The 17,620-nt window shown below is 37.2% G+C and overlaps 1 protein-coding gene across 9 annotated transcripts in view; it reads right to left on the bottom strand.

The window, feature by feature from the left end:
• LOC149077690 (nucleolysin TIAR-like) overlaps window positions 1-17,620 on the bottom strand; it is a 158,640-nt gene that overhangs the window by 107,901 nt on the left and 33,119 nt on the right. Inside the window, exon 1 of one of the 9 annotated variants that reach the window (XM_089245266.1) lies at window positions 4,484-5,128. The exons of 6 other annotated variants lie outside the window; for them this stretch is intronic. In XM_089245266.1, coding sequence (XP_089101392.1) covers window positions 4,484-4,798 — 315 coding nt within the window. In that variant the 5' untranslated portion in view covers window positions 4,799-5,128. Of the gene's footprint in view, window positions 1-4,483; window positions 5,129-17,620 lie in introns of those variants that run through there. 2 more of the 9 variants (XM_089245269.1, XM_089245270.1) reach the window with 2 other exon arrangements.

The following is a 17,620-nucleotide window of genomic DNA, read 5'->3' as shown; positions in this document are numbered from 1 at the left end:
TTTACCCTCCCTTGGAAAAGCGCTGTTCCACTCGAATGTTTCAAACTAGTGTGTGAAGAGCAAAATTTTTTATATATATTTACTATACTCTGTAGACCAGCGATTCCCGATAAGTCTAAGGAAGCGCATTTCTGGAGAAAAATCATTGATCATTTTTGTCCCACCACGGTCATTTTCTGCACACGAGGGCTAATTAGACAGTGACCTACAATTTATTGCCGATTCCGAAAGGCAGGCTTGTTTTTTATACTCATCGAGAGGTTGGTGCGCTAACCCCTTGATGGGGGACTCCCTGCGGTAACAATTTTTTGCTGCGGTGAAGTCGCCGTTTTTTGTTGTACCCCTGTGTCAGGGAAGTTTTCTGACAAGGATGAACCGGGTATCGAACTCGCGACACCTCTAAACATCCTTTGGTACTTTAGGCGAGCATCTTATCGACCGGGCTACCGCGCCCCTCTGAGAAAAAGAAAAGTTTTCGAAGAAACGCCGTTTCGTATAAGCCGCAGTATTTTCGTTCAAGATCCGATAAAACAATCCTTTAGGCAGCATTGACGAGATATCTCGCCCTCCTTAAAGACCTCTTACAAGGATCTCTCACTAATGCGTCAATGCAAGGGAAGAAGAAAAAAAGACATAAGTTAAAATATATAAGTGAATAGCATTATTTACCTATATCTTTGATCGGGAGTGCAGACAATCGTCTCATAGCTGAGAAAATGTATAAGTAAGAGGGTGTATAAGTAGAGTATTTTAGTATTCAGAAGCCGAGATATTTTGTGAACTTAATTTTTAAATGAAACACTTCTCCCTATACCCCTTAGTTAACACCTGCTTACTTACTAACCGAAACGGCGACCCAGTCCATATTCCGAAGAATTTCTAACCGATAGGTCACCGTCGTGGTAAAACCTGCTGCAAACCTTAATTGAAAAATTGAAAAGGAATGGCATTTTGCGATTTCTGCTGTGCCACTCAACGGGTTAAATAAAACGTAATTTCGTACATTTCAAACACGCTGAAATCCCCAAAGCAGAATGTGCCAAAATATGCGACGTACGTCGCAGAACAACCAGTGCTGTTGCAGAACAATCTCGAAGAATTTTAAGAATAGTGTAGAAAAACGCTATTACCGTATATAATCGTGTATAAGCCGACCCCCCCCCCCCACTTCAGGACCACCAAAACCGCAATAAATTGAAAACCCGTGTATAAGCCGACCCCCAAAAAATCCGTGCATTTTAGAGAAATTTTTTTTTATATTTTCATGCAAAATGAATATCTTACGGAAATTTACAACAGAAAATGATTCATCCGTTTCTTTTGAATTTTAAGAATAGTGTAGAAAAACGCTATTACCGTATATTACAAGCTCATCGTAATCGATCAGATCATCATAAGGTGCGGCATTTTCGTTTTTATCCTCATCTGGGCTGTCATTGCCATTGTCACTTTCAAAGGGGATATCATCTTCAGTTCCGTCCATCGCATTGCTGATGCAACACTTTTTGAAGGATCGGATGATAATTTCGGCGGAAACAGAATTCTACGCCTCATGTACCCATTGTCACACTAGGCCAATGTAAGGTTTCTTCAAGGCACCACTTTTTATATCATCGGAACTCATCCATTCGATCCACAAATTTCTCAAATAGTCTTTGAGAGGCTTGTTCATGCTCACATCTAAAGGCTGTACAATCGACGTTAGCCCACCTGGTATTAAGGCCAATGATATTTTCGATTTCTTTGCCTCGGCTTTGACATTATTGGTTCTGTGGGGTTTGAACATATCTCGTACCAATAATGCCACCTACAAAAATGACTACTGATTGCAGGGGTCGATATTTTATCAAAAACTGACCCGAGTATAAGCCGACCCCCAGACTTGAGGAACGAATTTTTCCACAAAAAAACTCGGCTTATACACGAGTATATACGGCATGTATATGTGAATTTTTACCGCAGAACATTCAGTCAGCTGAGGGTTCGTTGCAAAACATCGCAAAACATTCTGCTTTGGGGGCTGAAATGTTCCTCGAAAGTTTTATAAGGGAAAACGTCTAGACATTAAGCATTGTCCTGGAGTAAAAAAATATTTTTTTTAGCCGTAACATGCAAAATTATAAAAACTCAACATCTCTTGAAGTAAAAAAAAGTTGTTAAATAGACCGAGGGTTTGAATGAGCCACAAGCGCTACAGATTAACTTTAGAAATTACATAAGCAGTGAATTTATTGCAGGAAATTCATTGGAGGAACTATAAGATGAGGAAAATTCGAACAAAGAATGTGTCCATTTTTTACAGGGGTCCAACTCCATGGAATGAATGAGGAAAATAGTGCCCGTAGCCCCGTAACCATATCAGAGGATGACAGTTAAGCAGGGGTTCGAAAAGCATACTTTAGTTTTTCCCGGAAAATTATTTCGCCGTAAAAGATGGGTGACCCCATCTGAGGTTTCAGAGTTTTACTACAGTTGAATCCCGTTATAACGAAAAAATCTCGTTTTAACGAACACTTTCCTATAATCCCCCAAATAAGTCTGCATGCGAAACCTGGAATTCCTTTATAACGAAGTGATTTCTCTGGTCCTTTGGAGTACGTTTTAACGGGATCCAACTGTATATTAAGATTATCAAGCTTTCAAAAATTAACTCGTTCCCAGAATTTCATTTTATTTATTTTTCACCTAATTCATCATTTTAACTTTTTTTATTTTACTCTCTTGAAAAAAAAATTTAAAGTATACATCTTAATTTGGATGCATTTCAAAATTAAAAACATTGAATATGACACGCGTTTTAATTTGTGATAAGTTGGTATGTATTTCAACAATATAAAAAACACAAGTGGGGGAGGAAATTGTTTGCAGTTGAACTCGTAGCCGCATTCCACTAATGCTGCCAGAAAATATCTTTTTTCCGAATTTGACGATTTTTCAAGTGTGCAAAAGTATTTAGATCTTAACCATACTTCAATGAATTGGGCATCTATCATCATTTTGAATTTAATTTGAAGAATCAAATAAAACACATACTATCAATCATTTTTTACATAAGAAACTACAAATCGTTTCACTTGATATTATAAAAATTACCTTTAAGGAATGAGAAAACATTGCCCACAATGGGCTGTAGTAGAAACGAACGCCTTTAAAATAACTTCACTGTACAGACACTCTACAAGCAGGAAAAACCACACAAAACACGTAAAAGAACAAAGATGAAACTAAAAAATAACTTTTTATTGTAATTTTCCCCTTTTTTTGTAGAGAGCACCATGAGTTAAGGTGTTATCGAGTAATTTATTCCTCCATGAAGTACGTGAGCTGGGGGTACGACTTACAAGCGCACTTATTTGTTCCCCTGGCCACTGAAGTGATGAAGCAAACCACGTCGATGCAGAACATATTACAGGGCTTGACAAATCGAAAAAATTTAGACGCCAGCCCAATTCCCCAGGAGCCAAGCATGGTATTTTTCCTCAAAAAACGGTCCCAAATAATGTTTTTTTTTAAATTTCCATGTGAAAAAGACGTAGTGTAACGAAATCAGAAAATTGTGTTGCCCTTTGACTCCAATTTAGAAATTTGCTTCAATTCAGCAACCACATTTAGAAAATTTTAGGCCCAAATACCGATTTTTTTGGACGCCATGGCGACCTGGGACTAGATGTCCTTGTCCAGCCCTGCATATTACGATATCCAAATGCACTGAAGGTAAAAAAATCAGATACAAGTAAAACACAAATGGGGGGAGTATTACTATTTTTTTGAGTTACATCCACTCAAATGACTAAAAGATTGAGAGGCAAAATTTTTTCCTCGAATATAGGTATATTTTTTACTTATATTTCAATTAAGCTCGTGTAATTATTTTTACAGTTGAATTTTGTACACGTAGTATATGCTCCTGGAAGTGGTTCTCAACCGCCGGACCCTGACATCAGTCACACTGGGGGACCGTGAGTGATTCACTGTTTCATTTTACTACGTTTGCTGCTCATTAGTAGTGTATAAAAGGGTCTTCCACTCACAACAAAAAAAAAAACAATCAACCGGCCGCGGACTTTCCAAGGATGAGAACCACTGCCCTAGAACGACGCCGTGATAGCAGACTATATTGATTATCCAACATAACTATGGTCTGTTATGAATGAAGTGTATCGACTTTCCATTGGTGGTAACTTAAATGTTTTGCCCGTACGCGATAGAAAACTCGCATATTTTGTATTTTTGCAGCAAAACAAAATGCGATTAAAAAAAAGGAATAAGTTTTTTTTTTATAACTGTTCTCACTTTTCAACTCCTTTATTTGAGAACGACACATATCGTGAGCCGAAACGTAATTCAGAATATTTGAACTTTAATTCGCTCTTCACGTTGGATTAATCGTTTTTAATACAAACAAGTGTCCCTCTCCAAAAAGTGATACACAGAACGTAATAAGATGGTAACCAGACTATTTACATTCATAACGGATACTTACCAACGGTGCTTGGGCGGCCATCTCCATTTTCATGAGGACCTGCTGATGAAGCATCGAAGCGGCCCGCAGGGCGTGTATGGATGACAACGGACGCACAGCCACAGGCCCCCCAGCCTGTTGCGGGCCTGCGGTTAGTGGGACAGCGGTCGTATACGGACTACATCCCACGGCCGGAGTCCACGGGGCGAACAACGTTACCGTCTCGGCAGCCGACGGCAGCTCGGCGGTCCCGTTGGTGCACAGCGCGGCGGCCGGCACCAGTTGCGGGTGGGACCTGGCTGCTGCGGCCGCCGTTGCATACGGTTCCACCAGCATATTCGAGAAGTGAGTTAGTCTCGAACTCAAGACTCGAACAGATCCCCAAAGAGGACGGCACAAAATTTAAAAAAATATCGCAACAGCACAAAAAAGCACAAGGTATTCGAGGATCAAAAAAACTAAAAAAAAAGACAAGGAATTAAAAAACGGAATGCCGTTCGAACGGATGCCGCAAACGAACCACCGCACGCTCTGACGATCCAGTCACGCACTGACGGGAGGAGCGGCGCTATTTCGCCACCGCGCATTTAACAAAAAAAAAGTCGATTCAGTGGGAGGTGCACAAGCGTGCACTTATGCGCGCGCGCTACAGCAACGCTCGCTGTGAGGATGCTGCGGCGAAAAGATTCAAAGCCAGATGCATGTTTGCAAGGAGAAAAGAGGATATTTTGTTAAGCGGTTTATAACACTGACAATCTACCAATCAGTAGAAAATAAGAACACAATTCACAAGCCAAGTTGCTATTGTGCAATAAATATACGCACTAGGCGAATCAACTTAGTGGAACGCATTATATTCCAGCTATTAGATACGATTTTATGGCAATTTAATTGTTCTTTCACGGGTTTAACTTTGAATTCTTTTTTCTCGCGTGCATCCGAATTAAGTTTCAACTAGTGTAAAATCACAAAGCAGATATAATCAATATGTGCACAAACACTCACCAAAAAAAAGACCATCGTGTGAATTCATTAGAAGATGGCATCATCATATAACCCAGTAAAAAAAAAAACTCGCTCCAGCGATATTTTTTTATTTCATTCGGGTTTGCCTTTGATATAAATGTTGATCTCTCGACAGAACGATCAACGAGAAATCCTATTACAGTAGAACCTCTCGATAACGGACACCCATGGGACCGAGAAAATTTTGTCCGGTAACGAAGAGTTTCCGTTAATAGATGTTACTAGTAAAATACATTGGGTCCCGTCGACGTAATTAAAAAAAAGTGTCCACTAATGGGGGTGGGGGGAGTACGGTTTGGAGGTTCCACTGTCAATGAGTGTATAACGATATTTTCTAATATAGCATCACACTTAAAAACTGCATTCTATTTAAAAATCCCTTGGCAGTTAATATTTTTCGGGCGCATCTAGTGTAACATCAACATTGTGAAACTCCTGTTTCCCCCCCCCCCACCAAAAAAATTGAATTTGCTACAGAAGCTACTTTTTTGGCAAGACTAACTATAAGTTATAACTATAAGACTATAACTATATAAGTATAACTGAATATAACCTATGCTAGTGTTTCTAAAAGTACGCATCGCAGCGAGCTGGCGATATTGATTTGTGTGCCTATTTATGCTTTGAAGTTGTTCCGTTTAAGCGAAAATACTTGAGAAAGGTTGATGGCGCGAGAACCCCTGTACTTTAAATATAAACTATTCTGGGAACCGATTATAACTAAAGTTTCAGAACGACTGCAACACACGGGGTAAAACATTTCTCAGCTGTTAGTGACACCAACGACTGAAAAGCGATTGAAACATCAACTGATCATGATTGAAATACTGATCAAAATTAGTTTCCATAAGAAAAGTTCTTGTGTAGTTTCCAAAGCAATACCATAGCTGCCAACTTTTGAAAATGAAAATTCGGGAGATTTTCGCGCAAACCCGTATTTTATGCTAAAACCACTCCCTAATAAATACAATAGGGATTTTTCCAAATAAAATAGGGATTTTCCAAACATAAAAGTTAAAGCGTAGGGAATAAAATCCCTACTGAAGTCAAATTGAAATAGGGATTTTTTTACACACATGGAAGTTAAACCCTTGGGAATAAAATTCCTAAGCAAAAAAACAAGTGAAATTGGAGGCCAAAACTTCAATGATGTAAAAATAAATATTGTGTTCAATCAGAAACGCCGTGAACGAACATTCTGCGCGAATGACCCCAAAATCATCGGAAGATGAAGGAAAACACCGTCAATTTTTGAAGAACATTGACTTTTTGTGACACTTGCTTTTTTCATTTCACGAGTGATGATGGCAGTCTTTCCATGACCGATGTTTATGTCCGTAACACAACTTGTACGAAAAGGAAAAGTCGGCCCTCTTCTGGAACGTTTGATGAAAGGAAATTTATCGGAATAATTATCTTTAAAATTGATTAAATATGTTTTTGCTTATCATTATACAAATACAAATACAACGCCACAACAGGCAAAATGCCCAACGAGGTGGCTGATAAAAAGATGCCCATAAAAATATGGTTGTCATATGTTTCAAAAATACAGCAACCCAATTAAAAATGCAATTAACACAAATTACAAACAATATATACACATGATAAAATATTATACGATGCCCATAAAGATTACTTATGGTTGTCTTATTCTAAGAATGGATAGCTTCTCGATTTACCCCAACATGTTTATCGTATTTCTTTTTAAACGTGTCAATTGTGTTACAATTTACTACCTCCGGGGGTAAGCTATTCCATTTATTAACAACCCTATTGGAGAAAAATTCCCTGCGACACCATAACCTTGCATTGTCCCTCACCAATCGATACTGGTGTCCCCTTGTAAAAGCAGTCGATTGGCGGTGTACTAAAAGTTCATGGTCCATCCTATCCATCCCATTGAAAATTTTGAACACTTCGATCATATCTCCTCGACACCTGCGTTCATCCAATGTAAACATAGCTTGCATGCATGCTTTGTTATATCGCACGTACGTACTTCAACAAAAGAAATTTTGACCATATGCGCGTCACTAGAATCTTCAATTATTATCCAGGACTATTGGCTGCTAAGCCATTTCCCTGCACGATAAGACAAACAACTTTCTTGTTACCATCAGAGGGTTTGTAAAACTTCCTTAAAAAGGGAATTTCCCCATTTACGACGTGTGACGTCATTTCGAAAGGGGAAAAAAAAGATGCTTCATGCCCCACAAGAAATTCCTTAGGGATTTTTTTTATAAGCGGGGATTTTTTTTAATGAAGTAGGGAATTTTAAGGGACAATTAGGGATTTTTGTGATTTTCGTAAAAATTCGGGAGATTTAAGAACTTTTCGGGAGGTCGAGCGATGAAGCTAAAATTCGGGAGACTTGGCAGCTATGCAATACTGTGCTTATGTGTACTTCTGCATTTCGCATCAAGGAGGGCCTAACTAATCCGAATGCTCGGCTGCGACATTTGGCTACGCGTGTGCTCGCGAGCACTCGATCAACAATTCCAATTACACACCTTGTACACGTTGCATTCAAGGACTGAAATCTTCCTGATTTCATACATTCGTATGTCAAACTTGCTGTAAGGGTGCTCTTCTTTTGACGATGATTACAGGCAGTGCTCGCGACTAGAAAAAGGTTGAAGACCTCTGGTCTATAGATTCAAAGCTCCTCGAGACATGCCAGAAACAATAGGCAGAAATACGGGGGGAAGGTGTGTCTGATTGATTTGCATAGATACAGTACGTACTGACATCGTGCCTTCCAACTTTTCCAACGCCAGAAACAGACCATTTTCCTCGTTATTCAAATGGAAAAAATAATGTACGGAAAGATAAGGAACAATTTTAACGAGATGCTCCCAATGAAGAAAATTCTTAATAGAACCTTTGGGTTTCAAACTTCAATAAGCGCATACGTGCAAAAAATGAGAGGTGGCCAACTGCATCACCACCTTTCCCACAGGGCGATTAGTACATAAGTAATGAACTTCTGCGCCTAATCATCCGCTGAACGAGATGATCGCCGCCGAGAATAAATTTATTCTTCAGGCCTTCCATTCTAAACGAAACCATTCCTTTTCTCATAAAATAAATGGGCCCCGAGTAAAATGGCATCTATATTAAAGAGAACGCCATTAATAAGCTATAGATTTCTGTCCTGTCAACAAATTCTTCTCTTTCAATTTACTCAAGATGTTCCGCTTTACAAAGAAACGACTGATTTTCATTTAACCATTACGTTAAATGAAGCGTGACGACGCAACCAAACTTACTAATTCATTATTCGTAATTAATTTTTAAATAATGAGACCTAAACATTCATCGAAATTTTTCAATTCCTTTATTCTTTCACGAACTTGAAATTACTGTAATTAATGTTTGTAATTCACACTTCAACTGTGTACAGATATTAAAAAAATTAGAACATTTTAAAAACCCGTATTCACCATGATTCAAAAAACCGTACGCTAATAGATGATAGCTTAACACGTCACCGGATCTCGACAATAGTTGGACCAGACCACTTGGAATTGAAGGTTTTATTTCTTCACAATTTACCTACTTGTATATTCGAACTTCGATACAGTATTCGATGAATAGTTCAAAATATTGCGTATAGTTTGCCATGGCCGTTTATTGTCATATCGCTCCGTGTATGAAAAAAACGTCACAACCCAAAATACTGCATTTTTGAGAAAACATACGAACAATAAAAGGCCATCTCATTTTTGTGAAAGATAGTCGTAAGTGTTGATTGACCATATTAACAACGTGTAGTGGTTGAGTCGCTTTAGTAATGCACCATACGGATAACTACTTGCGGAAGAAAAAGGTGTTCTCAGTTGATTTGTGAGCATCACTATTGTTCGTCCTAATTTTGTCAAGCGAATAAAAGTGGCAAAATGCTGCTGAAATATGGAAGTGATTTAGTGGTAACAACGCAATGTAAAAATAGTGGCTTTACAGAAGAATTGAATGCAATGCATAGGCGGAGATTGACTTGGAAGTCTGGGGGGGGGGGGGGCCAACGTCATTATTGCTGGGGGACACGATGATGTCAATTCATATATACATTAGATCAATCGACTCCACCTTCGACGCTGGGGGGGGGGGGGGCGGCAATGCCCCCCATCCCCATATCGCCGCCCATGATGCAATGGTTTTTTTTTTCTATTGCCTCAGATCGCCAAACATTTAAATGTGATTTTAAAAAAAAGTGTAAACAAAACAAATGAAGTGAACAACAGACCCGACCCCTTTTGAGACCGGGACTAATAGATATATAAACGAAAAAGTCATCGGAATGCCTTCAAGAAGAAAACCACTGCTCTAGAGGTTTTCAGGTAGTTATTTCGACTTGCATAGAATACTCATTACAAAATCATAGTTTTTCCTTTAACCCTATTGAGAATAAATTATATAGCATTCAGTCTATATACGTATATAACTACCGAACACTTTTTCCTCAAAGATCTAACTCCGATACCTCGAATATTTGAAGTGGAAGTTCACTCAACCTCATAACTTTTTCCGTATTAAAATTTTCCCTTAACTCGAAGTGTTCGGGAACAAGAGAAATTTAAAAAATAGCATTTGTCAATAGGATTTAGCATTTAGCAACAGAATTCAGCAGGTTCATTTGTCTCTTTCAAAAAGTTAGAGATTTCCTCACGAAAGGACAAAAATTAAGACAAAAAAAAAATACAATAATTTTTGACCGACAGAAAATGACCTTGTATACACTTTAATTCGTTTCATATATACGAGTATCATGTATGCGCCCGTTTCCATAATACAGTATGAACGTCTAGTTTTCTAAATATTCTCAGTCAATAATTAAATATGATTAAATAACTTATCTTTCGGAATTTATTCATCTAAAGTAGTTTAACATATTTTACTCATACGATATTCGTAAATAGCACTGTAAAGATAATGGGATAATCTTACTTTACCCCATTCTGAAATCAGAATTTCCGAAAAGTCGAACTATCGATAAATCGAAGTTTTTGTCGGCCGCTGCACATTAGGCCTATCGAGATTAGATTAAATATACCGGAAAAGATTATTTAGTTCACTATCGCACACCCAATTAACGATAATTTACACCACTCTAGATCATGAAGCATGTTACAGGGGTGCAAGCGCCCCTCATCTATTTCGGAGCAGCAAATTTCATTTTTGGAGCAGAAATTTTGAAAATGGAGCAGAACTAAAAACGAACTATATCTGCAATATGAGTACTTTTTCTGTGAAATGTCAAAAGTTTTGCCAAAAATGGTTGAAAAATAAGTTTCCTTCACAAATTAAAATCCATTTAAATTTTCTCTGAATTATCTTATGTCCCTACTAAAACATGCATTATTAAAATGACGAATAAAAATTATTAGACTCTTTTCAAATTAAGCAACATGCGTACTAAAAACCTAGGCAGCAAGAATTTCTGCTGCTTGAACACCAAAATCTTATTTATCCTGATATAAAAAGTGCGTGCAGAATATAATAAGGGTTTCCATGGAAAAAAAAATTAGCTTCTCACAGAATTTAAAGGAATTATTAAATTTAAAAGCAAAATGCAAAAAACGAGAAAAATATAAATACCTTATTTACTTAAAACAATTTCTCAACCTAATAGCGTATTAATAGATTACGAATTAGGAGTCGCTTTCAGAAGTTCAGCATCTCAATGACAATTTTTTTTCAAATTTTTCATGCCCTTGAACATAAGGTTTTGTGTGTCTTATTCCATTAAAGCATTGGATGGACAGATTTTTCAATGTTCGAACAGACTTATTTATTTGTTAACGATGAATTCTCTTTCACTGTCTGCGTTACCATGTGCTAAAGATAAAAAAAACCTTCACCAAAACTGGCAAAATTTTGAACTTTGGGATGCTTTCAAGGTTACAAAGTTTGAATATGTCTGCCCAATATTTATCTATTCTCTGAACTGATTTCACTTCTTGTAATTCTTTACATTGTAGTGCAACCCATTAATTACACATAATTAATAGTTCTGTTGGTGATACAATGTTAAGCAACATCCCAGCAATACGTGAGGGAGTAATGTACCATCCCAGCAATGCACAAGAGGGAGCGCAAAAAACAAGAAAGAGTGCAAACCTTTTTCTCTCCAACATGTCTTGGAAAGGTAGGACACTAAAAAAAAAAAGATATCTCTCAAAAGTTTGTACTAGGAACATGTGATCATTTTACATAACTCCTTCCTTTGACTATTCTTAAGAGCATGCCCCTCCCACACCAATGCAGCGGCGGACTGTGCGGCCATATTGGGCGCCGCTGTAGGAGGGGTGGCAAATGGAGTTGAAAGGGTGAAAAAAGCTTTGTTGATAAAAAAAAACGCCGTCAGTAGCGCCAAAAACAGATTCCGCATGGGTAGAAATTTTTTTCCTCGAGCCGCCCGTGTGTGTTCACCAAATCCGGATTTTCGCAATGTGAAATTGTCACGATCAGCAACCGCCGACGATAAACACGACCGCATAGTGGCTAGATGACAAAACTATGAATAATTTAGTTGGGAGTTTTTACACATCCCATTTTTTCCCCAATGATCTTCGAAAAATGTCGGTAATTTAAACGAGTAAACCAATCCCCTTTTCGATGTATGCCGTCTTTGAACGCAGGTTGGCAGCCGCGAAATTACCGTTATTTTCAGTATATAACGCACAGGAGAAAAAACGGTCTCCGAAATCGGAAAATTCGGCATATTCATTCAGGGACTTTGATAATCCGCCGGTTAACCAATAACAGTATAGGACTTCATACTTCAAGGTAGTAGAACTACTTTCCAAGGTCACGAGATAACGCGATTGTGGTAGATGGTGGGAAGTAAAAAAAAATTGAAGTTTCTCCCGCTTCCCGTATCTTTTTCCGTGTCTCGGAAAGAACGCGTCCCGTGAACGAAATTTTCATAAATTCCGGGTATTTGACGCACTACAGTGCATTAGCGGTACCTTCACGAACCACAAACAAGAATTTGCGCAAATGCGCAGGGATTCAGCGCCTTGGCACGCCATGTAGCAAGAGAACCGTTTCGGCGCAGCTCTTGCACCCCTGATGTTAGAATTTCAATGATTTAAAGAGTAAAAAAAAAATCTATTTTGCTCAGATAACCCCTGAACGGTAACTAAATCTTAACCCCTCCCTCCTCACGTACAGACATTTTACAACAAATTTAAACGATCAGCATTTGAAGTATCGGCAATAAATCTGAAAAACTGGTTTCTTTGTTCGCATGTTAGAAATAGAAGGAAGATGTGTGAGTGCAGTAGATTTTTTTTTTATTGCAGTAGATTCCCTTTCGAGATCAACTACACCCTTCACCGATTCTTATATGTAGGGCTACGATTTTACGCCCTACAAACTTCTAAAACAGGTACAATAAAAAATGCATTTATGCCCGTAAAAATCTAAATACGCCCCATAAAATGAAAAATATGTCATTAAAATTTTTTTATTCCTATCTCAGGTGACATTAGTTTTAGAAACATAATATAATAACCAGAAGTGTTGATGCAGTCAAAACTATTTTAAACCATTACTCATTATAAGAACAAAAATCCTTCGTCTTGCTAACCACTACACGCATCAAAGAATCAATGACATAGCTTTCAATATATATAGTGAAATAAGTATAAATATATAGTCGAATATTTGTACTTTTTTTTACAGTTAATTTATCAAACACAGATATTTTAATGTAAGGAAAAAAACATTTTTTTCTCATCTAGTCATTGAAGACCTCGTTTGTTTTTCGGTGTTGATGTGCTGCAGCACAGTGAATTTTCCATTCTGCAGCAACTTCAGTATCGCACAGTTTGCAAAACAATATTGTTTCATGTGTAAGAACACTTTCTCACCATATTCAGAGAGAGAAACGAATTTCTTCAGTTTCTGTGAACTCCTTCGCTTCACTTTAGGCATGTTGAAAATTTGATTTCACAATATAATACACGAATCATTCACAATCGATACAAAAATTATTTACAGTTACTATAAGGATAACTTCCGAAGTATTCAAATATATTGAGGCCCTATGGTTTTAATCTGGCCCTGCTCGAACTTGATAAGATGCAGTGATGGAAATCTCATCGAGCCAAAATTCCTCTCAAATTTACCTTTTCGAGGGTTTGTTTTCCACAAATTCAGAATTAATGTGCTGCCATCTGCAGGTAAGAATATCTAGCCAAGTATTTAGCTTTAGAAAAGCATTACACACAACTAAAAAGATATATATTTTTATTAAATACTTCTTTTCATTTGATAAAACCACTCGAAATTTCCCACTAAAGCTAAAATTGAAAAACCTGAACTTTAGTATTTTCCCCAATCGGCAACGACGTTTCATTTTTAGTGCATAAAACTCCTAGCAATAGGATCTCGTCAGAGGCGGGAACCGAAAAAACTAGTCTGAAATGGAACTGGAATAGCCGGGGGAAAAAGTACTTTTTATCGAAAATTATGAAATATGCAAAATGCTTAAAATTTTGATTATGCTCTATTGCGTAAAAATAGCGAAATATGCAATATGCTATAACGCGTAAAATACCCGGAATTTCGGGAAAGGAAGCATAAAAATTTGGTTCACGCGTCCTCCGGGACGCGTTCTTTCCTAGTTCCAAGACAAAAAAAGTAATAGAAAAACATCCACTTTTTTTCTTCTTTAATTTACATGGGTCCCGGGACCCAAGTAAATTAAACTACAGTGGCATCTCTGCAGTCTCGTTTGAACTCAAAAGTAATTGTTTTACTAAGACGACGATTCTACCGTGGAAAAAACCAGCCAGGCTCTGTGTAGTATAATTCACTAATTAATAAACACTTCGAGGCTGGAGTCATCCTTTTAAAACACAATTTGTGTTTTAACAAAAAAAAAAAAAATTCGAGTAAATACATCTTCGAAACGCACAGACGCTTTGGTTTTTCGTGGACAAAGCCCGGGCTTCGGTGGGTTCAGGAATTAGTCGGACTGATTGTCCTGCAAAAGCAAAATTTCACCCCTCATTTCTATAACATGCAAACACGCTACAGTTTTCTCCTCACGTTTGGAAGGGAAGGGTTTTCGTGCGCACGTTGAACATTATTCTTTTATGCAAATCGCATTCATTCCTTTCAGCGTTACGGGTCTCTGATTGGCTGCTCTTTCTCCTTCTCGGAAAGCAGATGTGAAGTTGTAAAGCTTGGAGGGGAAGGGAATGTAAGCGAGCTAGCTATAAGGCTATTATTGATTAGGCATGGTTGAAGCGCGAGGGACAATGCAACACAAGAATGGGGAAAAGCCAGTCATGGTATTTCCCTCCTATTCACACGGCGACGGCCTTGGTGGGCCTCGGGCGCTTGTTTGGGCCTCCCTCGCTATGGCAACGAGTATCGCATCAGCACTGATTAGTCTGATGGCCTCAGTTAAAAACGAAAGAAATAGCACAAACCGCAATCATACCACCATCTGTAATAACATACTGTACAAAAACTTATTAAACAGACACAAAAGAAATATTCTAAATTTTCGATGCCCAACTATGAGGCACCACCCAGCATCAAACGGAGATCCTATTTTGGTGAAAAATCGGAGATAATCAGAGTGGCTTCCTTTTTGACTACTTCAACAACTCTGACCATATCGCTATACTTCAATTTACTGCCATTGATGAGATGGACTTTAAATGAAGGCGCAGTCTATCGGTTGGTCACCTCAAGCTAGTTGGGGGAAAATATCTTATCTATATCCTCCTTCGGGTTTGAACCTGGAATCGTGACAGCAACCTTCACGGTGGTAGACGAGCATCTTGCCACCACACCACTCGAACTCTGATTACTGGCGCCATGGTATAATTTTTTTTTGTGGTTGTTCAATGTTTATGCTTTTCAATTTTTTTTTTTTTTTTGCCCAAATGATCAATTGCCACTGGAATAATTCCGATAAAATGCATGCAACAAAACTTTTTCTCATAAATTAACAATTTACTGATTGTATATTATTGTGTGGTGTATACCTATCGCTTTCTGTGCAAGAGGTTAGGTCAGAGTGAATATACAGAAAACAAAACTGAAAATAGAATCCTACCGCAATAGCGTGGAAGTGAGCATAAATTACGCAAGCTCACTAACTGAAAAATGTACCTGGAAGGAAAATTTACTGAGAAGGGCAAAAAACATCTAGAGAGGAAAAATAAGTCGTAAATTTTATGATGCATTAATACTTGAGAGTAAATAATGGTTGAAATTTTCTTAATTAGATGTAAAATTGTAACAAGTCTTGGAAAAAAAAATTTATTCTTCAAGTACAGTGATATGTCGGCTAACGAACGTCTCGGCTTAAGAATTTTCGGCTAACGAAGATTTTTCATGATTTTTCTGCTTCGGCTAATGAATACAGATTCGGTTAACATAAAATATCCGCGTCGTGAGCTGACTAACACCAATCATCAGAATTACTATCACTAGGGCCCAGTTAACTCATGTCCAGCTCGGAATTTTTTTTTTCAGATGTACCTATGCTTCCCTTTCTGAAATTCTTTGAACCATTTCATGAAATGAAAAGTTCAGCCAAAATATAAAATGCATTTAAAGAAAAGCAGGTAGCCTATGTTTTCAGAACATGCGTTCTTTCAGTGCAAGACTCAGCAGCAAGTTGAACAGTCTGGGAGATCATCTCCATCTGAATGTATCAGACTGAGAAATGAGCTGACAAAATCACAAATGGATGGGGACACTTATGAACTCGATTGGGTTGTGTCAACACGAGCTTTAATAGACTAAAGCTGGTGTTACATGCTGGAAAATAAAAAGATCTATCGTCCTGTATATTCTCATTTATACAATTTTGAAGCTATTCATTTTAGCCTCCAATCAGTCTTTTATAGCATCCCTTGGTGTTTTTAAAAACTTTTCTTTAAATTTTTGGCAGGAGTTGGAACGAATCAAACGATTTTCCATAAAAACCTATGGGAAATCACGTTCGGCTAATGAAGTTATTCCGGAACAAATCATTTTCGTTACTAACGTATCACTAACATTAAAATGCAATGCATCATTATTAAATTTGATTGTCAGTACCATGGAAACAAATATTTTGGTTTTCTAGTTTTTAAATATTTAAATAAAAAAAATTAATATTGAAATAAAATTTAAATTAAAATTATTAAAATGAAATTTAAATTAAAATTAATATTATTAAAATGAAATTTAAATTAAAATTAATATTATTAAAATGAAATTTAAATTAAAATTATTATTATTAAAATGAAATTTAAATTTAAATTAATTAAAATAATTCAATATCATTTAAAATTACCAATAACTTTATTTATAATTTTAATGAATTTTAAGAAAATTGGTATTCGGCTATTCCGCCAAATCAATATTCGTCCCATCCCTAAAATAAAGTACATACTTTCTGTATGTAATAAAGTACCACATTTTAATGAAAAATTATTCGGTGAAACAATATTTTCTCAGGATTATTTCTTGCTCTCTACCCCAATTTTCAAAGCTTTTCATAAAAACAAAGCCATTAGTTAAAATTAACTCCGTATAGAATATTCCGAGGTTTTCACAGAAACTACTCATCGATATCCAGTATTGAATTAGGACTCGTTTCGACACAAAACGAACTTCAGTCTAAATATCAGAATCTATTTACTGCAGAAAATGTGATGAAATAACTTCACTTGTTATTGTACCGAATTCTCGTACTTATAGCGTTAAAACTCGACTCGCGCAGCACGAAAATTTTTTTTCCTCAGTAGATCACACGAATCTAGAATAATGGCTTCCAATTACTGAACACGCGAGATTTTTTTTTTCAAAGAAAGTAACAAAACCTACAGAAAAATACGTCAGCAGACTGATGGCCAACAAGGTAGTAGAGACAGCTGAACAACACTATTAAACATATTATACGCATAATTTGAGGATAGTGCTTTCCGTACATGCGTGAGAAAAATATATTTTCTCTTTCGCTCAATACATGTACGGTAGAGTAGCAACACTGAATCGATCATATGTTAATGATTCAGCTAACGTTATCCCAGTTGAAAAGATCATTAATTGAAGAGTAAAGGCGCGCCGAGAAAATCAAAACACGCGACCGCAAAACAGAAAGCGCTACGA

Source organism: Pholcus phalangioides, unplaced genomic scaffold (genome assembly GCF_987345545.1).
Source record: "Pholcus phalangioides strain wild (caught in Gottingen) unplaced genomic scaffold, Ppha-v1.0 ptg000015l_1, whole genome shotgun sequence".
Taxonomy (NCBI): Eukaryota; Metazoa; Arthropoda; class Arachnida; order Araneae; family Pholcidae; genus Pholcus; species Pholcus phalangioides.
The sequence above is the reverse complement of the archived record's forward strand: the minus strand, read 5'-3'. Positions and strand labels throughout refer to the sequence as shown.